Source organism: Anser anser (genome assembly GCF_964211835.1).
Source record: "Anser anser genome assembly, chromosome: 7".
NCBI classification, from domain to species: Eukaryota; Metazoa; Chordata; class Aves; order Anseriformes; family Anatidae; genus Anser; species Anser anser.
In genome coordinates this window covers 31189407-31216705 of record NC_139727.1, presented here as the reverse complement: position 1 = coordinate 31216705, position 27299 = coordinate 31189407, and the positions used below count along the sequence as shown (strand labels likewise).

Sequence of the window (27299 nt, the reverse complement as noted above, 5' to 3'; positions counted from 1 at the left end):
TCTCAGAGCTAATTCTGGGAAGAAGAAAAAAAAAAAGAGAAGCTCAGGTTCATGTAGCCAGTCAAGCAAAAGTTAAAGTCCTATCATGAAGTACAGTGACTTAAGGGAAACAATTTCAAGTGATACTATTCAGTATCTCCCATTCAGCTTTCAGTTCACGTTGCTCTGTAAGGAATCTTGCTCTTGGATGTAATAATACTTGTGGTCTGACAGCAGCTCACCAAAATGTCCTTCCTAGCCTACAGGCAAAGGGAGAGGGGAAGGGAAGTGAAATTCTTTCAATACTTTAATGTGGATTGCTGAGGCACAACACCAAGACCCTGCAAGTCAACAGAAAACACGCAAGGTATACTTATCCTGCTGTTCTCCAGGGCAAAGAAAAAATTCTTCCATCAGATACGCTTCTCGTAACAAAGGGAAAAACGTTTGGGTAACGTGGTGGGGGCTCACCTCCAGGCACAACGAGGAAGCCCAGTGGGGCTGTGACGCTTCCCATGGGATGCGAGGAAGAGCACCTGGGGACTGCAAGCCTTACCGCGGGATCTTCAGGGAGGGAAAGCGGAGGAGTCAGTGCGGTTTGGGAGGAATAACCACGGGAAGAGTGGAATTGGGAATCCAAGGGGTCCGATCCTTAATAAACCAATGCTGGCCAGGCCCTGCGCCTGATGAGGCCAACGCGGCCTGCCTCTCACCAGCCTCTGCTTCCAACGCCTCCCGGGCACGGGGCCCGCGGCCTGCGTGTGCTGAGGGGCGAGCTCCAGCCTCAGCGCCGCCAGCACGGCCCGGCCTCCGTGTGTGAGGGCAGGGGCTGTCAAAAATCAAAAAGAGTTTTCCTGAAGGAAAGATTTGCACGGGTACAAAAAGCAAAATGGCTAATGAGTGAGGAACTCATGGTGCTGTTCATACTGAAGACCACCCCAGCTAGAAACGTGCTGCCCACAGCTGGAGATGAGCCTTACCCGGCCTGCACAATCACTTCACCAGCGAAGGTCAGACACCAGAGACCACTGGAGGAGGGCAGGCAGTACTTTAGGGAAAAGCTAGTCACAGGTAAAGTGAAGGAAGCCGTTTCACCACAAGTAATGGCCAAAATTTTCATCTCAAGGTAGTGAGCAAGGAATTCTCTACAGACTGCTCCCAACTGCACTGCAGAGATGAGCAACCTCAGGACAATCAGAAAACAAACCAGGAAGTTCTGGGGGGTTGGAGTTGGATTTATATATATTTTTTAAACACTATTGCTCTGCAATCTACACATAAAAGGCTATTGAAACCCAAAGTCTGCCAAGAAAGCGGGCAGAAATTGCATGTACTAGCAGGCTTGGTAATAGGAAATTTTAAAGTAGAAGTAATGTCCATATGAAATACATAAAACAGCTTCTCCATGAACAGAAGGCTTAATTATGTATTTTTTTAAATCTTACATTTTAAAAGTGCCTACAAGACAAAAATTGCAGACAATTCACATGTAGTTTTCAGAGAAAATAGTTCTTGAAGATACCGAACTACTTTCTAGTTAAAAACATCACTAAAAATACAGCAAAGTACACTGCTCAAAAAAAAAAAAAAAGTGAGAGGAACAATCGCTTCACTGCTTTTGAGAGGTACACAGAGACTAAATGGTATGGTATGACAGAGCTAAATGTGTATGCTGGAAAAACACTCCTGGGTTAGGAGGAGACTCGTGTCTTCCACACACTGGGGCAGAGTTACAGTCCCATTACACGGCCAACCTGGGAAGCCTGTCATGACAAGAGGGCCAGGCTACGTGCCCTGACTTACGTAACTGAAAATTCCTCTTGGCCATTTAAAAACAGCACACAGCTACATTAAAACAATATTAAAGGCTTCACAAAGTAACAGTAATGTAGGGAGATAGCATAGGTCAGCATCAAAAGGGCTGTGGTGTCTCCCACCACAAATTCTCTCGGTGGGCAACTCTCTTGGATGGCAAGGAGGATTCGCAATACAACCTGTTTTCCTCCGGATTAACTCTATGCCTGCCCATGCTTAAGCAGATTGAAAATTGTGAAATCCTTCACAACATGACAGATCCTGGGCCAGATGACACAGCAGGAGGATAAAGACTCCTACAGAAAGCGCGAGGAAGAGGAGAATGCAAACAGAAGTGGAACTTGACTCCGGTGCGTCAGCACTCTGGTTGCAATCTAATTTGTAAAGAACAATTATCTGAAATCAGCAACGCTGTGAACAAACTTCAAATATTTCCCATAATCATAACATTCACCTCTCACTAGGTTCCCTGATGGGAGGGGAAGCAACCCTTTCTGTTTTTTTTTTTTTAGCCTGTCTATAAAGCTACTTGAGGTAAGAGTTCTGATTTTAGTAAAAAAAAAAAAAATAATAATAATAACTGCAATTTCAGAACCTTATCCCTGAACACAAGGGTTGAGTACATCATTGTAACAGACAGGATGAATTTTTTGCTGTGTATCACCAACAGTTAAAAATAAGAGCTATTTTGAATTATTACTGACAAAATATAGCCTATACAGAAGAGTTACACAGTAGAAAGAAAGAAATCTTAATATGGTTCCAAATTACTTATGTATCAAAATTACAATATTCATATAAATAAATAAGCACAGTGCAATATTTAAAATTTGCAGGGTGTAAAACAGAAGCTAGTTATGGGAACCGCTCAACCACGCAGAAGCTAAGCTCACTGAAAAGACTAAAAATCAAGCCTAAAACAAGCTTCAACAAGACAACAGCAAAAACACTTTTTGTTACTTTCAGTTATAAACAATGAAGGAATACAAATAAAAACGTGTTCAAACAACCTTTTAAACATATGACACAGGCAGAAGAAACAGCCTCAGCGAGGGCTGCAGACAGGGACGGAGACGGGCACGTAACAAAGCAGCAGGAAGCTCGCGGAGCTGGGGGAAGGCAAGCGCAGCCTTACAGCCCCGTGAAGCCGAGCAGCCTCGGAGCAGCCTCGGAGGACTGGGGTTCTGGACAGGCTGAGCCTGGGGTCACATCTTGGCCCCCATGCCTTTTGAGGGAGGAACAGCAGCATGCACAAATAATTAAGGCTAACCACACACCGCTGCGTTAGCGAGGGCAGGCTCTATTCAGCGCTTATGAAGTACTCCAGCAGTTAAAATAATTGCAGCATTGATATTAAAGAAATGCTGGACTTCTAACAAGCTGTCAGCATTCACTGGAATACCATCAGGACATCATCCCAGTAAGCTCCGCAAGCAGATCAAGGAGGCAGGACTACTCAATCGTTATCGTAAAGCCAGTCTGAAAACATCTCAACTAGGACAAATTTGCCAAATAGCTGACGAGACAAAACTGAGTCCCCACATGAGCTCCCGCAGGAATCAGAAGCCAAGCACCAAAGCTGAAGCTGGCCAAAATCAAGTTCTTCACCCTGCCTGAAGCTCAGGAAAGGGACCAGAACTGCATCAACTACGGAGTCATGTTGACTTCTAGGGAACAGCACACGTGTATGGACACCCGTATTTATTACACTTTGGTTCCCAAGGTCAGGCTTTAACCACGTTAGACCACAAACATACAAAGATATTCTCACCCACTGGATTCACAGATATTAGCGTGACAGCCGAGCCCAGGACCACAACTTTCAAACTGCTGAAACTGAAAAAGAGGTTCTTACATACAAACAGTATTTCTCTGTATTGCCAGGTCTGCTAAGAAAGGGGAAATGAAATTCAGAGCACCGCTGAGAAGCTTTGCAACCAAGCAGTCACTGAGTAAAGAGGCACCATATTCAGCATGGAGTAGACACGAAGTAACGCAGCTGCACGCATCTGCTTTGCTGTCTATGCTGCCGAAAACCAAACAGGTGCAAGTGTTATGAAAAAGTTTCAAAGTAGTGAAGAAACCACAAATGATCTAAATATTGGGTAGATGGGGGAAGGGAAGAACAGACGAGAGTCTTAGAGACATTCCAAGTCTGGTGTAGGCAGATTCCCTGAATTACAATCTAAAAATATTTCCCTTGCAGAACAGCCCTGACCAGATTCTCCACAGAATAAGAGTTGCATTCACAGACAGAAAACACAATATTTGGAGTCTTAAGAAACTTACAGAAACTAAGCAGATGAAATTTCAACTGTGTTGACTATATTATTTTTATTTGATCTGTGTGCTAAAGAGAAAAAAGTCAAAAATTGTATAACACGCAACATTGCCTTGGTAAAGAAAATATCAACTTGAATGTGCAAAACAATTCCTTCAACACAACGTGAAAGAATGCAATAAAACTCTAGATATAAGAAATGCAAAAAACTAGCTTAAGTAGCAGACTGCAAATCGAAGCATTTGCTTGGCCTCAACCCAGAAGAGTTCCTCTGGTTTTCCTCCTTCCCGTGCTCCCTGTCTGACTCACCATCGCGTTCGCATTCTTCCATTCTAATCTTCAACTTTTTAATCTCGGAGGAATGGAGAATTTACCAGATATGGCGATGAAGCCAGAGTCCACCTTGTGCATTCATTTCCACATTATCCCTGGAGATTGTTTTGGCAAAGCTTCCACGTGGAACCCTTCCCATTAACATTTTTTTTCCATGGGTGCCACCAGAGACTCAACAGCCAAGCGCGCAGGTAGGTTCTGCTTTCACACTTGCAATGTACGCGTGTTCAGCGAGTGCACAACAATGAGCTTTCCATCGAGGGCTGAGCAGCAGCAGCCGTCTCCGGATTGAGACTAAATTATTCACGACCATAAGGACAAGGGTAGAGTGAAACACTGCAGAAGAACTCAAGTCTAAGTGACTGAGCAACAAAATGACAGATGAAATTCCCCTATATACTCTAAAGCAATGCATATGGGGGACCAAGAAAAGAAATGTATCTAGCTTTGTGTATGAAGTGATGGGTTTCAAACAACCCATCAGTGTTCAGAAGCAAAACTTGGGGAACAATATCCAAACTGTGAATGGCAGAGAGATCAGGATGACTGCTGACCATCTTGGAACATGAGAACCGTAGCTCGTTAAATGAAGCGATCAAAAGCTGTGTTCAAAGCAAACCTGTGGACCTTGCCAAGGATGAGAGAGTTTATAAAACTTTAAGGGAAAAAAAATGGTGAAGCCCTTGGAAGAGGAGTCGATTGAGAATTCTTAAATAGAAAATCTGCACCAGACTCAGGAAATCCCCAATATGAAAATAGCTGGGATCTGGGAAAGGAGTCAGGTTAAGCCTTGTATACATCTGCATAATAGCAGGGCAAGCATATTTGTTTAGGGCCACAGTCAGGAGCAGGATATTGGGCAAGATGCACTCTTACAAGAAAAAATAGGTACACAGAGCAACGAAGAGCAGCTTTGCCATCATGAAATTTGCATACATAAATTCTCACAAGTATTCCAATAAATAAATAAATTAAATGATGCTTTAGGAAGGTGGGGCTAAGCTGGTGCTACCAGAACACCCATGTCACACAGGATTTTGTGGAACATGAGATGGAAGGTGGGAAGGAAAAAGGAAGAAAGATTCTGAAATTATAAAATGATGCATTTTCAATGGCTCTGTAGAGAGTAGCTTATCTTTCCTCAATTTGCAATGCATTTCACGTGCTTTTACACAACATAAGCAGTGCTACCTGTGAGATTTCACAAGTGAGCTGCAGCGAGCCAAGCTGATTTAACAGCTCAGCGCTGCGAGAAGCAGCAGTCATGCTCTCCCTGCTGCAGTCCGTGCTGTCCCACTGCTCCTCTTACACCGGATCCCGTTTTATCTGAAATTTCGTTGAACCCAATTAGTGTAATAGAAAACAAAAGTAGCAAAATCATATCCTGTCATTTTAGTGAGAAAAATCAGCTCACCAAGGAACAATTCAGATGCATGAGGCAGAAGGCCTCAGCAGCTGGGAGGACAGGAGGGGGTACTGCCCTTGTCAGCATCATGAAGTTGTTGCACATCAGCACAGCCATTTTATGAAAACTCTCCCTAATTCAGCCACTCTTGAACAGATCTTTTAGCTAAACATCCAAGAAAGGATGGATTAAATATATATATATATATATGTTTTCAGTTAAATGTATTTTTATGGATTTTTAGATCTTATTCAAACAGATCTATTTATATTTGAAAATAAAACAACACATCAGGATTTCAGCTTGCTATGCAGCCTATGAAAATCATTTCAATTGCATTAAAAATGTAGAAACAATTCATATGTTGCTGGAAAAGTGGTTAGGAGAAGTCCAGTAAAAGACTGGCAGCAATGACTTGCTACCTACCTAGCGCCTGAATTTGCTGAGTTACTAAAAATCTTTTTCCAAAGTACAGAGAATATTTTCGCCATTCTTTGGTTTACTCCGTGAGCTCAGTAAGCTGTTATTTAAAGTTAGGAAATCCAAATATCAGAAGACTCAAAAGTTACTGTCATCATCCTACCTACCCATAATAAAGCAACTGGAGGCACGGGACCAAGATATACTGCATTCTGGGGGAAAAAAGAGACCAGAAACACACACATCTGTTTACTAACTATAGATAACACTTCCTCTTTCTTATAAAAACTTTAAATGCAAAGCAACTTTTCCCCCCACTGTAGTCACCTCATCCACGTTTGTGTTTAATTACTGAAGGTGCTTTAAAGCCCAAAACAGAACCAAACAAGTATCAGAGTGCTTCCTGTCAGCTGAGCGCTGGAAGGTTCATCTCTTCAAGGCAATACATGCATAACAGCTCAGCTGTTTTCGAGCAGATTCCTCTTAAAATCTGATGAACTACAGGTTTTGTAAACAACATTCTGTAAGATACTTTACCTTCACTCAGTCTCTTCAGAAATGTTTCAGTTTCAGGTCTCCCGAAAGGCATCTATTTCTAATATTAGCACTTGCACAGCAAACAGTGGATGTTCTAGGTAGGCAGTTCTAGAAACTTATTCTGAAATCACATAACCAGTAGTATAGCTTTGACAAGTCATCTATCAAACAAGGAATGCTGCCACAGGACTGAAAACCAATTCAAAATTTAAGAAAGGAGAAAAACCAAAGGGAGATTCTGAAAGGGCATCTAAACACTACACAGAGCACCAGGTTTAGCAGGAGACATTAACAAAAGGCATGAAAGTAGAAAGAGCTTTCTACAAAAGTATGGCAGATCTACTTATTCTGTCTAGTCCACCAAGACTCTGCCAAGAAGTCTGATGTAGTAGCATGTAGAAAATAACCAGGAAACTCAGGTGGCAAGTGGTAGAAGTCAAGATAGCAACTTGCTATGGATGTAAAAGGACTGAAAGTTAAATATCAGCTCATTGTTCTTGTGTCTTCAGTAAAGACTAGTCAGAAAGGGTCTTCTCAGAACCTGAAGGCACTGGAAGAAACAGGTAACTAAGAATTACAGAAACTGTATGAAACTTAATAGTGTAAAAAACTAAGGCTATACTAAAATGCTACTTTTACCTTAGGATCTCAGGGCTGTCTTCTGGCAGAGGGGAACAGCAAAGGCAGAGTGCAGGTATCTGAGGTGACCACACAAGCATCTGTATGGTGACAGTCTAAAAGCTGCAGTATGATCCAGATGCAGTGAGTTACCTCCAGCACAAACAGGGAAATGCTGACCTGGAACCACACACCCAAACTAATCAAGCGTGCTCTCCATCCAAAACAAGAGAAAATATAGAAAATGGGCAGTGGGGTGACAGAAGGGATGGAGATGTTACGCAAGACTTAAAACTGAAACCTGAGTAATTGCTAGGAGAAGATATGACTGCTGTCTGCAAATGCAATGGGGGAGCAAATATTAGCAACAGAGGAAAAGTGCTGCATCTAAAACCAGCGCTACACCGCAAGCCCAGAAACCAGCAGCTCACAGACTTACCGGCTGTTGGCAGAAAGATCTCAAACATCAGAGCGTTAAGGCTCCAGAACCTAGTTTCAATTTCTTTGATTAAGAGCAGAAGGAGTACAAATTGTATTTAATAAGGCTGGAGACTAAAGATTCCTAGAAAAGTAATTAAATGGGATGACTGCTTGCAAAATCTGGCAACCCTTTATTTAAAACCAGCAAGCCCCTAAAGCTGGGAAGCCTTTTATAACTACACAGGACTGATATCGTGTGGTCAGTGGTACCAAAAGCCAGCAGAACTCTTCAGCGCCAGGGTAAGACTTCACAGTCAGCCCCAGCTCTGTGAAGGGACTCCTCGCTACGGGACAGCAGCAACATCCCACGCCTCAAGCCTGGGGTTTGCATTTCTTTTTTGTCCAGGGCAATGTTTTTAGTAAGCATGTCTACCACCAAACGTAAACCAAGGATTCTTCGCATACTTGCATACCAGGGTAGCTACACGAACAGGCTGTAGCCAAGCGCTGCCAGACTCTTCCTTGCCGGACAAGTCAGCAGGTTACATAATCTGTGAGTTTTTAGACCTACAAATGAGCACACTAGCTCACCATCAGATATGTGAGCCTTGGGCCTCAGAACAATGGGGTATTTTTAAAAAGAATTTGTAATGTTCCGCGTGATATTGCTTTATAAAAGATAATGGCTTCATTTTACTTCCTGCTTTGCAGCACCAAAAATTTCTGTGTTATTTACAAGTCGATAATACAAGAATGTTTACTATTAAGTTCAGCTTTGTATGTAATATTTGGGAACCGTATTACAAAATGTACAAATTAAGATTTCTGGGGCTTAAAAAGACTAGTATTTTTTTGAAGCATGCATGCAAGATGTAGAGAACTAACAAGTGTTTAAAGAACCAGAGAAATTCCATTGGAAAGTAAGAGATACATTTCTTAGCAGTTTCATTTCTCAGCTGTGTCCAACTCAAACATTTCATCTTTGTACCAAAACAAAGAGATGTGAAAGTCAGCACATAGAAATCAATTACAGAAGTGAAACCGTCTTGTCTGTTTTCACTACTTAGAAAAAAAATGATTTTCAAATAGCTGTTTTGTATGTTTTGACAGTTGAAGTTTGTGTTTCTTAAACTTCAAAATCCTTTAAACTCATTTTTCCAATGATTCAAGTACAGGCAACCTAGTCAGAGAAATGTGCTTTGCATGAAGTCTGCTGTTAAACGTGGTGATAGCCCTTCCAAATTCTTCATCAGAGTGAGTCTTCTTGCACTTGTGCTTCTAAAATGCCTTCCACGGCAAGGTGCTGAGCCACGAAAGGAACAGAACCATTACCGCAATACAAACATGGGCACGACTAACTTCTGGATACACAGAGAGAAGTAAAGTGGTTCGTGTTCTCAAGCTGGAGTTTGATAAAGAACCAAGAACTCTGCCAGTACGCTAGCAAGACAATAAAAAAAAAGGCAAAATGAAATGCAAATGAAAGGAGTAACTGATTTTCTCCATGCAACTATTACACATGGTCTCTTTCAAGACTACTTTGAACACTTGTATGTAGAGAAACCACGTATTTTAGTGGAAACCTAACCATGAGATTCCACAAACGAAACAGCAGAGAAACAAAGCAGCTCCACCAGCACCAATATCTGCAGTATCAAACACACCTACTAAACGTTTGGAAAGGGCAACACCAAACACTGGAATGCAACATCGCAAGAAAGCTTTTTCTTCACAGACTGCTATTAATTTAAATATATGCAGAACTATCCCCAGATGAACTTCAGAGGCTGACTCTTTGCTAGGTCGTATTTAATAACAGCCACAAAACAGACATAGGTAAAGTACTGACAAATGCATAACATAACCCAGCCAACTGAATCAGTCACAATTTCTTCGACGTCTGTAGCAACACACAGCACGTTTCAGTATGGGTCTTTGATTCGTGAAAGACCCGGGCCGTTAGGTTGAAACTGAAGTGTCAAATAATCGGTCAAAATTATCATTCCTTAGCTCTCCCAGGGGAAATTCCCAGGACTGCTATGATGCTAGTTGCCAACTGAAAAATCATTTTATCGGAAAACGTACCGTATTCACTGTTCCATTTCTGCCTACCAAAAATGAGTTTCTGTGGCTCTAACAGAATCCACTCCAACAGCACCTGCAGGAAGCCAAATACTGACACCGCCGGCAGACAGCTTCATCACATTTCTTCACTCCCTGGTGAAGCAGAAGCCTTCTGCATGTCAGCATTTAGGAAGTGCCGAGGAGTTCTTGCTATCCAGCACACGTTACTTTATATATCTCAAATATCAAAGTGATGAAGGAGGCAAACACTGCTGGCTTGAAAGAGATCAGTTTGGGATCCAAACGAGCATTTCCCAAACTTTGCAAAATTAGTGAATATTGGGACAACTTCAGTAGTGCTTAACTGAGCCAATGCACAAGTGTATTGACAGGAAAAAGTGCCACATAATTTATAAACACAGGGCTTAGGAATTCTTACTCAGTGTTACAAGGAGTAAGGAACTGCTACAAGATTTTCCCCACACTTTAAGAAACTGCTTCAACTTTCTCCGATTCATGAAGAAGTTTCTGTTCCCCCTCCACCTAACAGCACTAAGCTATGCTTGTGTTTTAAAAACTGAAGCTACCTAGAGAAAAAGCTCATGGTACACCTTCCCTTTTATGAAGCACATAAGTTACAGAAACACTGCTTGAGATCAGTCTGATGAAGAGATGTTTTCCATGAATCAGAACGTACTGGGAACAACTTAGGAGTTACTGATATACAGCCATTCCACCACACTTTTTGTAATAAACTATTTAAATCAATAAGCCACTTTTATATCATTTCACATAACCATCTTTCAAACTTTTGTAACAACACTTGGAAAAACAAATACTACTCATTAAAAAGTCATAAGAATCATCAGCCGTGCATACAACATTTGGTCACTTTATATTGGGATTCCATGTATTAATATATTCATGACTGAGAAAAGGTAGAGGCTTTCACGAATCATTAACCTGCATTATCAGCTGTTAGGGCATCCAGCAGCTTGCCCGTGGTAATAGCATGTAGCTACCTTTTCTACCTTCTGCTGCTGTGGTCATACCTCTCTGTAACATGCCCATAATGTGTTTATAACTTGCAACAGTTCGTAAATGATTTATAAAAAAATCCAAAAATAAGATGTGCCCCTGTATCCTTTCTTTTAAACCATCTGGGCTCCAAAGACACAATATGTGAAAGCACAAGGCAAAGATGAAAACAAGATATAGCTGGTTTTAAGATGATGGATTAAGAAGAAAAAAGGGTGTTGTTTTGTTTAAAAATATACGTCTAGGGTATTGGTTACTCTCTGTACAAGCTGAGATTGCAACAGTATGATCAAGACCATAACTGTATGCACATTTTAGAAGCAGCAGAGCACCTGAACAAGTGGCAGTTTACATATACATAACTGAACTGCAAAATTAACTTAAGCATTGAATTAAGCCCTTAATCAGTGCAATCGCTTACCAATTTCAGCAGGTAGTTGCTTGATTTTGTTCTCTCGTATGCTAAGCATGGTGAGTTTTGACAAGTTTTTGATATCCTTTTCCACAGTAGTTATACGATTAAAGCGTAGGTAAAGAGTGGCGAGAGAGCTTAGCCTGTACACCACCGACGGGATCTCTCGCAGTTTGTTATGCCGCAGGTCAAGCATGCGCAGTTTCTTCAAGTTATCCAGAGAGTCGGGCAAACTGGTGAGTGAGTTTTCACTCAGGGCCAGTGTCATCAGGTTCACAAGACAGCCCACCTCTGCTGGTAGAGACTGCAGTTTGTTACTGTATAAATAAAGTTCTGTTAACTGCGTTAACTCTTTGATAGCGGATGGAAGCATGTGTATAGACCTCTTGGACAAGTCCAAGCGCATTGAATTCTCTTCCCGGCATTTATTTAGCTCTTTGATCACTTCAGCATTGCTGGATTTTTTGCGGGTACCTGTGGCTGGATTAGGTCTTTTTATCGTATTGTCCACTGAAAAAGCTACCCCAGGCTGCGTGCTACTGGAGTCTTTCTTTCCGTCTTTGGCATCTTTCCCTTTGGTCTTAGGCTCTTTCTCTTTGCTGTCTTTCCCAAATCCTCCAGAGGCTTTGGCCTCCTTCTCCCTTTCTTTTGACGACGGGACTTTTGGATCCTTCTCTTTACAGTCCTTTTCTTTTCCCAGGTTACTACTCATGGTGACTCAATGTTTAGCAAGCACCACATGAAATCCGTTTCTGAAGTTAACAAGAACAACTCACTGCTGAGGCTACAAGGATCCTTAAAACATGCACGTGTTGAACCAAGGGGGGAGCTTCGGAGGTGCGATACCCATTTGCTACATATTGGTTCTGAAGGCACTCTTTCCCAATCCTGGTCTCAGGAGATTCAGCTGTTAGGGATTAGAAGGTCAAGCACTCCGTATTAGTATTTCTGTAACACAGGAGAGAAAAGAAGCCAAAGTTAGTGTAAATACAAAACCTCCCTTCCAGTTAAACCTTGAATGTTTCTAATTCCAGCCAGCACTCACTCACTCAGGTTAATGATTTGTCCTTCTCTTCAAACACCAACGAAAAACCCCTTGTTAACACAAAATACTACACTTACTGCTCAAAAGACCCACTGCAGTAGAAGAGCTGTGGTAATTAGTACACACGAGGAAAGAAAAGTACAACTCTTAAGCGTAACACTGCCTTCAGTTCTCCATTTGAGTCACGAGCTGCCACCTGATGTCACAGCTAGAGCTGAGCATAACACCCTGGTCACCAGCATGAATATTCTCTCCCCTCCGTGCCCAATCAGTCAACAAAGGTCTGCTTTAATTTTAAGTGCCTGTCTCTTCAAACAAACTTATGCAGGTTTATTCTTTCAACACGAGAGAGCCTCAATTCGATCTACAGTGAAATTTAACATGGCGCTGTAACACGAACACTTCGCTTTGAGATCTCCCTCCTGACCCGTTCTGAACCACAGGTCTCTGCTTTTAACACGAAACAGCATGCTGTCACCAGGCGCATATACCTCGAAGACGCAAACGGAAAGATTCTTAACTATTTGAAGAAGTTCATTAAAGAATAAACCAAATGAAAAGTCAACTGAAATTTCTGAAGGAACACGGCACATTATGCTTCCAGACAAGCAAGATTAGCAAGGAGTTGTTCATAAACGTAGGATATAACATCTTTGAAAAATATCTTGACTATCCCCCCAGTGAATATAATGCAGCCTAATAACTGAACAAACGTCTGAAACCTACAGAGTCCCTTTTACATTTTCACAAAATCATCACGCATCATAGGAAGCGGTGCAATTCACGTTTCAATTCAAAACACAGGACACAACCAAGAACTTCACGATTCTGAATACCCTGAAGAGGTTTTTCAAGTTATCTTCACGGAAGAAAAGAAACAGAGAATCAGTTGCAACAACAATTTCATGTTCCCATGTTAGTCCACCTAGCCCTAACCTAAAGCCAACCTTCCCGTGCTGGGCAGCACTCATTGACAAGGAGAGCTTTGTTTGCTTTTCAGAAGAGCACCTTGCTTTTCCCAGCCATGAGAGCTGTTGAAGCCTCCTTAAAACCACCGCAGGAACCTTCTCTTTCATGACACCCCATCTTCTGCCCCAGTTCATAAAGCTGATTATCAAAATCAATTAAGTAATATTTTGCATGCTTGAACCATCATCAAGAACTAGAACTACAAGAAACTTGTAGCAAAGCCTCAGCAGCTATTTTTAATTGCACGGTTACACTGTGTTTGCTTACCTTCAAGTATAAACATGTGCTCAAAGAACACAGGAGCACACTTTGCTCAAGGTATTCCTTCACATAAAAAAAAAAACTAATAAAAAAATCTATTTAGGGACAGGGTAAGGGGGGCAAGACATTTCACCTCTGCAGCAAATCGGGCTGTTTACTGCCAGGGCTCACAAGAACCCTCCCCAGGAGGCAGCCTCCAGCCCTCCGCCCTGATCCATTCCTGCTGCAGCATCACAAAGCCTGTGCTCCAGAACACGTACCGAAACCCTACTGCCTCCAGTCACCGCGTGCCGGAGCGCTCTGTTGTAAAGGACTACGGCAGCTTGAGAGCAGCAGCTTTTAATTTTGACATTCTCACCAACAGAGATTTCCAAAGCAGCACAAGCTAGTTCCTTATTGTATGATTAAGATTTTACACCCAGCTTTTACAGCATCCATTAACCTGCCCTAATCTCAAGATTACCAACCTCACCACGTTCTATTTTAAAACTTGTTCTCGGCACTGTGTAATCTACATGCTTGCAAACCTCCAGCAGTAGGAAATGCAATGACTCCACATGCAAAAACGCAGCTGACTAAAGGGTAAGAGCCTCAAATGTCTGTCAGCTGGTTTACACTACTAAAGGTGGCAAGCAGAATCCAGTACTAACACAGCCAGGTTCTAAATCCTGGTAATATTGAGAATATTATTACAGAGCCAGCCCCTGAAGTGCCCCTCTTGCCCCCCACAAAAAAGGCTGCTGCTCTGGTGAGATTTCAATTCAGTCAAATTTAAGCCTTGACAAGAGAGACTTGGTTAATGTCTTAAAGGCACTGCAGAAGCAGGTTTTGAAGGAGACTCAGAAAGGAAAGCCGGTGGGAGACCAGCGCTGGTGAAAGGAGCTCAGGAGGGCAAATGCTCCAAGCAAGCTGCGTGCATTTCACTGCCTTCACCAGCGATGACTTGCAATCTGAAAAAACAAAGTGGGTGGGAGGCGCTCCCCGTTACAGCGTGCCAGTTTAACGTTTCATTTGACAGCGAGGGACAAAAAATAAATTTTCACCTGTACAAAAGGATAAAAACTGAAAAATGAGGATTAAAATCAGATCAATACGAAGTGTCACTACCAGGTATTTCAACCCTTCCTCAACGTTAAGGGTGTTAGGAGGCAGTCAGCTTGCAAGCAAGCAGCAGGCAGAGGCAGCTCTCTAACGCACAGAAACAAGGGCAGAGCTCAGAGCGCAGCAGGGCTTCAAAACATACACCTTGTCCACAGTGACAAAAGGCCAGCGAATAAATGTACTGCACCTGTCTCTTATCCCTGTACTGAGGATTTTAATTACTGCCTGAGTCCACAAAACATATTCAAAATAGTCTGAGAAGGTTTAGTCTCTCTTTCCAAACCAAATAGTTCTCTAGTCCATACAATGAGAAGAACTAGCGCTTCTAGGAAGGAAAATAAAAAGCTTCCCATGAGGAATTCTGCAGTCCGACCGTCCCAAAACTTGACACAGCAACTCTGCTCAATCAAGCCAGCACTTCCACAACTGAAATGCTCAGCCTCACGTAAGCATCTCTACAGAAATTTCACTGCTGTTGCGGATCACTCAGGCTAACAGGGTTACTCGCAGATAAAGTTCAGCAGATACCCAAACTTCTGAAGGACACGAGCATAACTTCATCTAGCACAGAGGAAGTCGAATATTTTTCAAAAGGTTATTCATATTTTTCAAGCCCTTTTCATTAAAGGACAAGAGTCACCATCTCTACATTAGAGCCCAACAAGCACTCATTGTATTTCAAAAGGAGAGCTTCTTTTAGAGATATTTTTAGCAAAAGGAAATTCAGTGAAATTAGCCAGTTCTGCCAACTACTTCCATTTTCCAATGCTGTTCAGACTGACTTCCTGGCAATATTAATTGACATAAAAACATTTAACCATGTGCTGGAGATCTTGGGAAATGGAGCTTGGAGCTCCTGCTTGGTGCAGCGTATGAAGGAAAATACAATTTTTAGAGAAGCTAAGGAATATAACCCCTTTCCTGTTCCAAATATATATATATATTTTACGTAAAAATACTTGTAAATAGTTATAAATAACCAGCATCAGAATTTTGATTTGCTCTTCCTTATGTCTGGCAAGCAGACCAATACACCTGGGCTGTTCTCCTGACAGCTGTAACTGACAAAGCTTCAGAAACAATTTCAGCCTAAGCTGTACCACCTTTCTGAGCCGCCTGACAGGGTCCACACCCACGTCGTGCACGCTGGAAACCTCAGTAAAGTGCCCAAGTAATTGGAAAGAGATTTCAGCTGCTTTGAGGAACAGAACCCAAAACATTCGTGCAATAAGAGCTTTATAAAAAAACACGGTAACGTAAGAACAGCAATGTTTCTAATTCCAGGAATACTACTAAACCAACGAGCTGCAACTCGGCAAATAAATACTGGTGCTCGCAGGTCATTATCTAATAAAATCTTGTCCTGAGATACAGGACTCACAGCCTTCCGCGAACAGCAGCTGGGTGAAAAAACTTAACTGTCTCCTACCTGCTACTGCTACTGTTAAGTGAACCAGATAATTTCTGTGTTTAATGAGGCATTTAAAGGTAAAATTCTGTTCTCAAATGCTCCCAACAGACTTCTACACGACTCCTTAGGCTCTGAGGACCTCCAACGGGTTTTCTTCCGGGATGACCCGGACCCAGAGGCCCATGGGATGGGCCAAAGCTCCCCGCTGGGAGCTGCAGCAAGGCCCCGCAGTGAGACCCCACAGCGAGACCCCACTCTGTGCTGCTGCTCCCAGCCCGGAGCGTCCAGACCCGTGCCAGCCCCTCAGCTCTCGGGGGATGCACCAGGCTCTGACTCACAGGTAGCTGAGTTTCCTCTGGGTTCACCCAGGCAGCCTGAAGATGTCTTTAAGTGAAAGAAGTGTTTCCCCGCTGCTGAAGTGTCTCCTCTCTCTCAGGTGAGGAGGCGAAGCAGCGGCAGCCCTTTCTGCCAAGGGGCAGCACGGCGGCACGTTACCGTACACAACGGTCACTTTGCAGCGCCGCTGAAACACTGCTGCTTCCCACTACGTGTTTCAGCAGACAAAACAGGCGCTTCAAATCACAGACATATCACACACCCAGAACAATAAAAATTTAAGGCGTTATATTCACTAAAGCCTAATACACTACACCCAAATCAAATGTGATTTTGCTTATTTCATAATGTAGCAGGAGGCCTAAAGGCCTGTGTTTAAACTGAAAATCCCTTATTACATGTATAGTTTTATCTCAGGGAATAGAAATTATTTTTTTTCTTTATTCCAGTTGTGCTAGACTTAACTCAGAGGCACAGAGCATGGCCTGGGCTTTCCAACCCAAATCACAGGTGAGGATCACTGAGCATTAACCACGCCAAAGAAATAAGGAATCAGCTCACACTGACACTCCAGAGTAAGCAAACAGTGATTCCACTACACAGTAATAATAATAATAATAATAATAAAGTGTTTTGAGGCAGCAACTCTGATCGAGGAAATTCTTGGTCAGACCTGAGTGGCTTTTAACAGCGAGGCAGAGTTCAAATGCTATCTAGGAATTGCAGCAACACCTGCGCACATACAAACAAGTTTGAGAAAGTTACCTCTTAAAAGTGCTTACCTTTGACTTAGAATAGTGTGGGATATCTCAAAAACATTACATAGTGCACTACCACACAAACAAGCAACGGCTGAAACTTAAAGTTTAGCCAAAGACCTTCCGTTCTCAATACCACAAATGCAAAAAGCGATGGTCACTACTTTCATTTCAAAACCCCAAAAGCTGAAGCCAGGCAGTCACTTGCAAACAAAGCAAATTCTCTCCTACAATTTACTAGCTTCAGCCATCTGACCTAACAGAGTTTTCATCAGTGTGAGTGCAGCCGAGCTCCTGCTGCTGCAGCCACCAGCAGCCCAGCCGGGAGCAGAGCGCTGACTCAGTCACCGAGCGGTCGCGTTCCTCCTTCAAACACAAAACCTCACGCTGAGGCTCGCAGACAGCAGGAGAACGGCTAGCCATCACGTAGCCATAGATCACAAAAGTAGCCTGATCCATCCGACAAAAGGAATGCTCCCGGGACACGCCGGCCAGACACTTCGTGTTTTCCTTCTTTGGGCAGAAATCTCCTCCAGCTCGGAGCTCAGGGCTGTGAGCGGCGGCGTAATGCTGCCACGGGGTTCATGCCAACTGGACGGCTGGCTTGCTCTGTTGAGAAGGCAGGCCATTAAATTCATCTCGGTCCCGTAGACGAACAGCCAGCAGATGGTAGTTTGCAGAGCGCCCATCTAGCCTGATTTCAGTGCATCTGCCCGTGGCCCCACTCCCCCCTAATCCCCTCCCGCACGGAGGGAGCAGCCTGCGTGCTGCGGCGCTGGGTAAGTGAGCGGGCATGGAGCCTGACAGCCCGCTAAGCCCTTTAGGATATCTTCATCTGCCATAGGACCGTAGCCAAGACCGCGCTGCCTGCTAGCTGCAGAAGGGCCGAGCACGACCTGATCTGGCATCCCAACAGAGCCTGGAGGTGCAGGGAACGACTGCGCAGCCTTCACAACAGGGCAGGGCCAACAACTGGGCCATTTTTTGAAGGCTTGCTTATGTTTTACTTGGGGTTTCTTCAACCTGGAGACAAATTTGTAACTGTAAACATATAATTACAAATCTATGTGCATTTACAGCTTGCGCCACTATGAGCAAGTCAGCTTCACCAGGTGTTCGGATGCTGAGCACCTTGAACTTCAAGAACCAGGCACAACCTCCAGGACATCCCTTTCCAGATTCCTACACAGCCCTCAATTTTGCAGCAAAGACACAGGCACGCAGGTGTTCCCGTCCCCTACAAAGCCTTTGAATTCATCTTTCATCCCCTGATCTCTGCGGGTTCTCCAGCACGCTGCCATGTCACACACCACAGTCCAGATCCATCACGACAAAAAGGTCACATGCTAGCAGACAGAGTCACCTAGGAACCCCAAGTTCCTGGGTGGTAAAAATAACCTTTTGTGGCCTGCCTTTGAGCACACCTAGCAAATACAAACACATATATAATACTGTGATTCATGCTGTATGCTCCAACATCATCTTCATGAAGCATTTGGTCTTTTTCTCCTTCACAGAAAGAAAACCAGCCCTAGTTCTTGGCCAAGTTACACCACTTCATGTGTCTGTAGAAAGAGACTCTAAGAGCGAGTACAAAGCATCTTGCTGACTCCCTGAGGCAGCCTATTTCCAACTGTGACGAGGGAGTTTCTGCATGTGTGGCCCCCCAGCACGCACCTCTCGGACTGCATCTCTCTGTTTGCATGGGAGCTCGCAGGATCAGCAGGCAGCCCAATGCCACGTAACACGTGGGATTGGAAAATTGTAACCTGCTCCGTAAAGCAAATTTCCTTGTCTCAGTATACGTCCTGATAACTAGACATGCCTAACAAGGGGTTATCCAAAATGGACATGGCCCTAGGGAAATCCAAGAACAAAACCAGAATGAATTAAATTAACAGAGACTAGGACTGGGATGCAGTTACGAAGAAGCAAAAACCAGCATCTCCTTGACCTGTATGCTATTTTATTTCGTGGCTGTACAAATTGTGCATCTGCAGCGATACACCGCCTTCCACGCAAGCACATGGCAGAATCTATCTGTTACCCTCTTTTGATCACAGACCGTCCTGCTGCAGCAAAATCTTACTTTCCACCACAAGAAACTTCCTTATGACCAGCACACAGAACAGAGAAGGGCCCATTTTGGGTCTCTGCACAATTCCTGGGAACAAAGGATGCAGCCTGTCTCTCACTGCTCTGTCACAAACTCCCCAGAGAACGTCACTGGTCTCAGCAGAGGTGGTGGTGCAAGCTCTAAGCCAGCATCAAGTGTTTTTCTTTTATCCGTCATCTCCTCTGAGCAATAAAAGCAACATCTCAGAACAAACCAACCAAGCAGGAGACAAAACAAGAATGATGGGCAGGAGAGAAAGTAAACACACAAAGCAACAACGGAGTAAGAGATTCTCTCCTAACGTTACGTTGATCTCACAGAAACAGGGACAAGCCACATGCTGAATCCCAGCGCAGCTACACAAACACTTCTCTATTACAATCTGGGGTAGCATCCTACCCATGTTTCTACCAGCAACACAGTTACCCAACAAAAAGGCAAAATTATTGGTTATTGCAGCAGTTCTCCTCATTTCGGCTCTGAACGTGATCCAGTAAGTTTGCTCATCTTCTTCACCACGCTTTTATGTAATAATTACGACCGTTTTGCGGAGTTCAGTGCTGGCTGACTCTCAGTCCCTGCATTTTCTGACCATAATTAGTGACTGCAAGTCACAAGATCCCTTTGCAGAGGGTTACCCTGCTAGGAAAACAGCCTATCTGAAAATCAACTTAAAAGGCACTTTTAACATAATTCTGAAGATGAAAAGGAACGAAGTCTGCTGCAACACAGAACACGAAGAGCCAAAGCCACAGTGCCTACATATGGCAGCTCCTCACTGCACAGAGCCTGGCCCTTGTTAACGTTTTTTTCTAGCTCAGATTATTTGCAGTTCTTGATCTTCAATTAAGAGAAAAGAGAAAAGTCTGGATTTGTCTCCTAGAACACCTAGTTTAAATATAACTGAAGGACAGAAATGGACATATGCAGGAAGATTTACTTTCCAACCAATATCCGTGAGTCTGGAAGATACACAATGTCTGGTAAAGAGCAAAAAAACATGTATTTACCCACAAGCTTCCAATTATAAATCTCCTCAGTTTTCAAAGTCATTAGCATATCTTGCAGCTAACCTGCTCTCAAAAAACAAATCTCTTTGAAAAGATTGGCATTCTTCAGAGAGAAGAGATAACAACCACAATCGGAATCAGATTTGCTCCTATTTAAGCGTACATTTCCGCTTCATTACAACTAAATTAAATAAAAATGAAATTTATTTGAAAACTGCACAACGATGAGCTGGAGTTGTTTCCTCCAGGAGGACATTTTTCAAAAAGTTTATGTTATATATTTAAATAACACCAGGAAGCAAAACAATTCAGAATATTCTAAATGAAAAATAAAAAAAAAAAAAAAACAAACATACAATGACCTACACGTCTTCCCCCATTACTGCTTAACCAGATATTTTTGCAGTACGGGGTTTGTCTGTTTTTGTTACCTGACCATTTCAGACACATGCGTTACACCTGGTCAAAGCAAACTGGTTGAGGCCAAGTTAGTATATAGATAGAAAGAGAGGGTGAAGAAGCTGCTGCGCCTCAGAACGTACTTTATAACACTGATCTCATTTTCCAGCACACGTTTGCCTAAACAAGACGTGACGGACCACTTCTGCCTTCCAAGCGTTCTCACTCATACGCAAGAAGCAGGAATTGCCAAGGAGAACTGCTGCGTTCCCTGCGGTCCGGGCGTGCTCTCCAGCCAAGTTCTCGTTAGCATCTGCCGCGTGTGTTTCTAACACCGGGCGCGTTGTGCCTGCACAATTCCCCCTGCGCTGGGGTGCTGCATCAGTCCCGTCCTGCCCTTACCTGGCTGCACGTGGTCGAACAACTTCCCCGTCCCAAAGCCAGCCCGGCGTCCTGCAGCGCTGCAGGAAATGGTGCTCAGCCTCGGCTGGGGAGAGGGAAGCAGCCTGGAAATAGCTTGGGGAACCCCGTAAATTAGCAGCACCACAGAAACGCAGGCTCATTACACACCGTGATAAGGTGCTGCGGAATAAAATTGCTCCCAAGACTTTTTCAAAGCTTTCAAATGTTTTCCCCCAAGAGCAAAACAGAATTAAAGATAAATGGCATAAAGCAGTCAAATATTATTTAAGCAAATCCGTGTACCTTACAGGGGATTCAGGTAGCACTGTGTGTAGCTACACGCAGCCAGTGCTCTGTGGTAAAGGCTCTTGTAACCACACTGAACTTTTTTAGACTTCACTCCTCAAAACTGATGTTTACTCTTGGAGGGGAGGGGAAGGTTTCTGTTTGTTTGTGTTTTTTTTTTTTCCCATTTGTTGGTGGTCGTGGTGGTAGTGTTTGTTTTTTTGTTTTTCTTTTTTTGAGGGGGAGGTGGCCTTGAGGGCCAAGAAGATAGGGAAAAGGTAAGACAAGTTATTTAGTTCACGTGTTTATGACAAAGCTGTTAATAGCATGCTGCTTTGTTCATGTTGAACATAATCCTACAATGCTTTCATGACACCTACCATGTACTCTTGGTTTACACCAGGGACCTGCAGTCTGTTAAGAAGCTGTCTTGGGCCGTGCCGGATTTTGTCACATTCACTTCTGGCCACTTTGAAACCTCTAATAAGAAAACTGCGAGGAATTCCTCTGGCAGCACAGACCTGAATATTTCATACGCCCTGAGCCTGTTTCACCTCCTCAACTCCTACACGCCAACTTCTTTTGATATAAGGCATTCCCACAGAGCAAGTCAAACGCACCGTGGCCGAACAGGCCCTTCCTATCTGGATGAGAAACTCTCTCTGACAGCCCTGTGCTCCCCGCGGGGTCACAGAGGCCGTGCCGAGGAGCAGAGAGCTGACACACAACCCGCCCGGAGCACGAGCACGCCGAGAAGCGTGGGGCAGGCAGCCACACGCCGCGGCTGGAGCAAGAGCAGGGACAGGAGGCAGCAGCGGTCAGGGGCTCCATATAGAGCCCGGATATAAAAACACGGAGGCAGCAATCATTGCACGGGTGGCGTTCCTGCTCCTTCGTGGTAAGCGAAGGGGTCCTACGGAAGGCAGAAGTACGTAGCAATCAGCGATGCACTGAACATATCTCAACAAGCACAGCACCTAGAGCACTGGAGGCCATCTTCCTCACACCTGGCTCATTTTGACTGCTTTACACTGCAAACTTAGCTTTCATAACCTCTTAGATACAGTATTTTTATTGTTTTCGTTTAAAATACCTCTTCATTTAATGCTTAAAAAAAAAAAAAGAATGACAACATTTGAATTTCTTTTAACTTCTTTCACACTCTTACAGATTCAACTGACGATCCCAGAGATCTCTTTCCCAGGACAGAGGATAAAGCCAAAACAAACAAAGAAAAAAAAAGAAATCTCTGTTCACCTTCCTGTGGAAATCCACACGAAGCCCAGACCTGCCACGAATACCCCTCGTGCTCGTCCTTCCCTCCCACGAACCGTACGCCCCAGCCCGACATCCCAACACGACAGCCCCCTAACCAGCTGCGGGGACACGAGACTGCGAACCCCCCAGAGCTGGAGGAAGGCTGCCACTCGCTGCGTTACAAGAGGGTAGGGTTAAGAAGGAGCTCAGCTTCCACCAGCTTTTTCAAGGAGAGGGGATGTACTTTCAACAATCTTAACAAACAAGTTAGAATACGAGCTGCCTGTACGCCAGCTACTCCATAGAAGCAACCTGCATACATACATTTTGCTGATAAACGCTAATTAAATGCTAATTAACTTAGCCTGTCAGTCAGTGAAAGAGTGGCATCTTAGGTCACTCCACACCGATTTGATATATCCTTCCTTTTGGTTTTTACACAATCTTATTTAACAAGGACTCTCTTGCAGTGTAATTCTTTCAAACATTAGCTAGAAGTTTACACAAGTGTAAGCAAAGCCTGACAGCCTAAATTACCAGTCTTTACAACGATAAAAATAAAATAAAAAAGCAGTTTTGCAAGACTTAGATTCTGTAGGGTTTTTTTTGTCCTGATGGTCAAGACATCCACCAGCTAATGAGCTGAACACTATTCTGCTCCTAAGTAGGAGCCCGATTAAAAGATGTCACACGCTAACAATTCTGGAAAACGCACGACAAATTGGGTATCTTCACAAGAACAAGATGTTTTCCTTCACAAGGGAAAAAAAAAGAAAAGAAAACCACTGTGATCCCTTGCAAGCAGATTCTTCAAAATCTGTTCAGATGAGGCATCTTTTTTTTTTTTTTTTTTAAAAAAAGAGGTTTTAAGTGACATTTTTACTAGAAATAGTGAAAAACATGTTTTCTGCTTGCCACAAATCAACGGCATGATACGGTCTTTAGCACGCTTGAAAGGTTTGTACATTGTAAAAGCAGAAAGTAGCAGCAATGATAATCTGAAAAGAGTCACAGAAAAAAATCCAGACACAAACTGAATTAAACACCACCATACAAATATCATGCCATAAGAAGCCTTTTACCTCATCAATTTCTGATAAATTAAATAAGATAATGGAAATTTAAAAAAACTGATGAAAAAGCAGAACAGCTTGGAGTTCCAGGGAAGGTCCTACCACTACCCCAGCAAAATAAAACAGCACAAACTTGTACTGTGTGCCTATTCGTAATGAGCGACAGCCTTGCAGCTTACTGTCCTCCGTTTCAGACAGAAAACAGATGTCATTCACACATGTGTAAGTCAGCAAGGATTCACCCGAGCTGTCTGTGAACGTTTAGAAGTTATAAAACAAATGACTAAGAAAAATGCCACCTTTACAGCAGCTCAGGCACGGCAGTGCCTCCCCAGGCGGTGACAGCAGCCTGCAGATACTCACGTGGTGCAGGACCTGGCCAGACTGGAGGGACCGGAGGGCTGCACCAGGCAAGAGACGATTCGGGGCATTCAGAGCACCCACATCTGCTCCTCTCTGGATTGCACAGAGGCAAGCAAGCATTGCAACCAGATTAAAAGAGAATTAGCCCTTCTCTAAAACAAGTGTAACCCAAGAAGTACTACACACATGCAGAAAGCACTCAGAAAAGGTATAGAGACTCACAAACCTGCTAGAAGGACTGAACGAGTTTTATTATGACAATATGCTCCAGAACAACGTGTTCAAAATCAGGATACCATGTTTGTAAATGAACACCCTGAGGATGCAAGGAGAGGGCCTGAAGAAGTGCAAAAGAGCTCCTGAACAGAGAGACAAAGAAGCTAAAACACTGGATACCTGAACCTCTGAAAATAAAAATAAGTTTTATGGTGAAGCTGATTAACCAATATTAACAAAAATACTCACTACCCATCTGTTCCTTTTTCACTTAACCATTCTCAAAATGGGGGGAACAAAGGAAAAAAAGGCACAGAATGACACTTCCAGGGAAAACACAAAGGACTAGAGGGAGAGTGAGGGCAGGTACAGGCAGAGGAGAAGCAGCCGCCAGCATTTGCCTGAAGCCAGAGCAGGAGGCCTGGGTACGGTGCGGCTGCCTGTAGGGACAGCAACCAGCAAGGGGTGGAACAGAACCAAAGAGGCCGTGGCACGTAGGGTGGCAGAGAGCAGGGAAGGCAGGGGAGCCAGTCCCTCCCAGGGCAGACAGCCAGTGCCCCCTTCCCTGCACCCGCTGCCTGGCAGCAAGGCACCAGGGGCCGGTGCGGGGCTGCCCCAAACCTTTCTCGATCCCTCCCTTTGCCGCAAGGAAAGAGCCAGACAGACTACAGCGAGCCTTTGTTCCTCTGCAGGGCTGGAGGATTAGCATGTGTCTGATGAATCCTCCTCCTCGCTGGCAGCCTCCAGCTCCTGTGACTCTTGGACGCGAGGTGGTGCGAACGGGGGCAGCTCCGCTCCCCCACGGCTCCTCCTTTCTCCCCTTCTTCCGTTCTCTGGCAGGCACCCTTCTCGCGGAAGGTGGAAGAGAAGCTGCCATCTAAGAGCTGAACATTGCTCATCTGTATCGCACAAATTCTACCAAACCAAAGCCTTCTGTAACTCTTACACGGACCACGAGTAACGTAACTGGTCTGACAATTCTCGGTATTGGCTCGGTGTTGAAGTGTACGTAAATGCTCTGAGTGTGTTTTCCTTTTCTGTCTTTAAATGAAGAGATACCTAAAATCAGTTTATATTAAAATCCATGTCCTATGAGGTTCGAACCCCAAAACATTTCAAAGAAGGAAGTTTCAGCTGAAGGGATTCTCACTAGGGCTCAATGTGACCTGTGGCTGGGAGGACCAGCAGTCAGACGCAGGACTGGGAGTTTTAATCCCACCCTCAGTTGTTTGCCACACTTGGGGCTGTCTGTAACTCCTAAACTCTTCACATCAGGTCTGGGGAATCTGCTTCAGCTCTCTCTTCTCTCACAGCCAGCCTCTGAACAGAGCACATAACGTTACCACTAAATCCAGGCCAGCCGATCCCCACCACAGCCAGGCTCACTCCTGCAGGCTGCATTCAGCGTACTTAATCCTATACAATATTGTCTCTTTCCTACTGCTAGCATTTATTAATAAAACTTCGGTTTTAATTCAGGAGTTCTTAACTTAAATCTCTCTCCAGAAGAACGTGGTATCTTCACGAGATGCTTTTGTGGGACAATTGCTTCGCTTTTATTTACGGTCACAGCTTAATCCCGCAGGAGCCCACCAGAAAGCTGCCTACACATCCATCCATCTGTCCGTCCTCCCTTTGGCCACGGTACTGCTATGTCCAGCGAACTGGATGAGGCTACAGAGTGGTATCTAAGGAAAAGCTCAGTGCTTGAAGCACTTGCGGCCCCAATAGCCCTGCCACCTCCCCTTCCAAAAAGCCGAGTCCCTGATGTACCCCTCAGGCCAATTCCGTGGATGGCTACGAAGCTCCACTGCCCTGCACGCCAGGTTCATGCTCGCATACCCAACACACGAAGCTGCTAAGAGAGACAAAAGCTTGAATGTCACACAGAAACAAAACCTCTAAAAAGGCAACAGAACTTACCGCCTTCCACCACTGAGCAGATGACATTTTTCTGTGTGAATCAGATCAAGACAGAGATCCCGTAAAATAACTTCAGCAGAAACAAAACAAAAAACCTACGTATTTTAAAACTAAACTTAAAAGGTCTGGGGGGTTGTTTAAGAAGACACCCTTACAGATTCCATGTGACCATAAATCAGACACTGGATGTCTGCACACACCACCGCGAACGTGAAATTTTCAATACCTGGGAGCGAGCAGAAAAAGCACGAAGTGCTTCACCTGCCACACAACGTGAGGTCAGCAAAAAGACAAACTAGTACCTAAAGCATCGATCCATTAGAGTTTGATCTCTCTCTGAATTCAGTTTTTAACTGCCACAAACCAATTTAAATACTGTTACAAACCCAGAATACTATAAACCTGGAACCCTTACAGACCCCTATGACAAGAAACGACTATTTGGGGGTTTCCCCTCTGGAATCAGAAGTAAACGCAAACAGTAATTGCATTTGATCACTATTTTTGGGACCTCAATTCCTATACTTATAAACAGCTCCCAAATGCAGGTGCAGAACTAAAGAGCAACTCAATCAACAGTGAAACAAGATTATTTACTGTAGTGCTAAAGTAAATTGAGAGTGAAAATTTTGCATGTTTCAGATAAGGTACAGTGCTGATATTCTGTTTGGTTTTGTTTGTTTTTTAATATTTTCAAGAATATCAAAAACTTGCACGTATCCTTACACTCAGAAAAAAAAAAAAAGCAAGCATGAACCCAACAGAGGACAACCAAATCTCTCCATTAAAGAAATTATGGTAGGAAACACAGCTGTTCACCATAGTTAACTCAAAAAAAAAATTAAGACTTGCAAGAAAATACGATCGCACTTGGTTAAGTGTTTTTTTGAGCCATTCAAATCTGTACTTCAGCTGAAATTTGACAATTTATAATCTAGTAACTAAAACATCCTCTTCAGAAAACTAAACCAACCACAAACAAGAAGCAGAAGGCACAGCCATATCCCAACACCTCCCCAGCACCTCCTGGAGTTCCCTTCCAGTTCTTCAGC

At 43.7% G+C, this 27299-nt stretch overlaps 1 protein-coding gene across 2 annotated transcripts in view; it reads right to left on the bottom strand.

Annotated features, from left to right (window-relative positions):
* Nucleotides 1-27299, bottom strand: part of SHOC2 (SHOC2 leucine rich repeat scaffold protein) — a 66867-nt gene that overhangs the window by 28386 nt on the left and 11182 nt on the right. For both annotated transcript variants that reach the window (XM_083843194.1, XM_083843195.1), the window contains exon 2: nucleotides 11332-12270. In XM_083843194.1, coding sequence (XP_083699320.1) covers nucleotides 11332-12034 — 703 coding nt within the window. In that variant the 5' untranslated portion in view covers nucleotides 12035-12270. The remainder of the gene's footprint in view (nucleotides 1-11331; nucleotides 12271-27299) is intronic.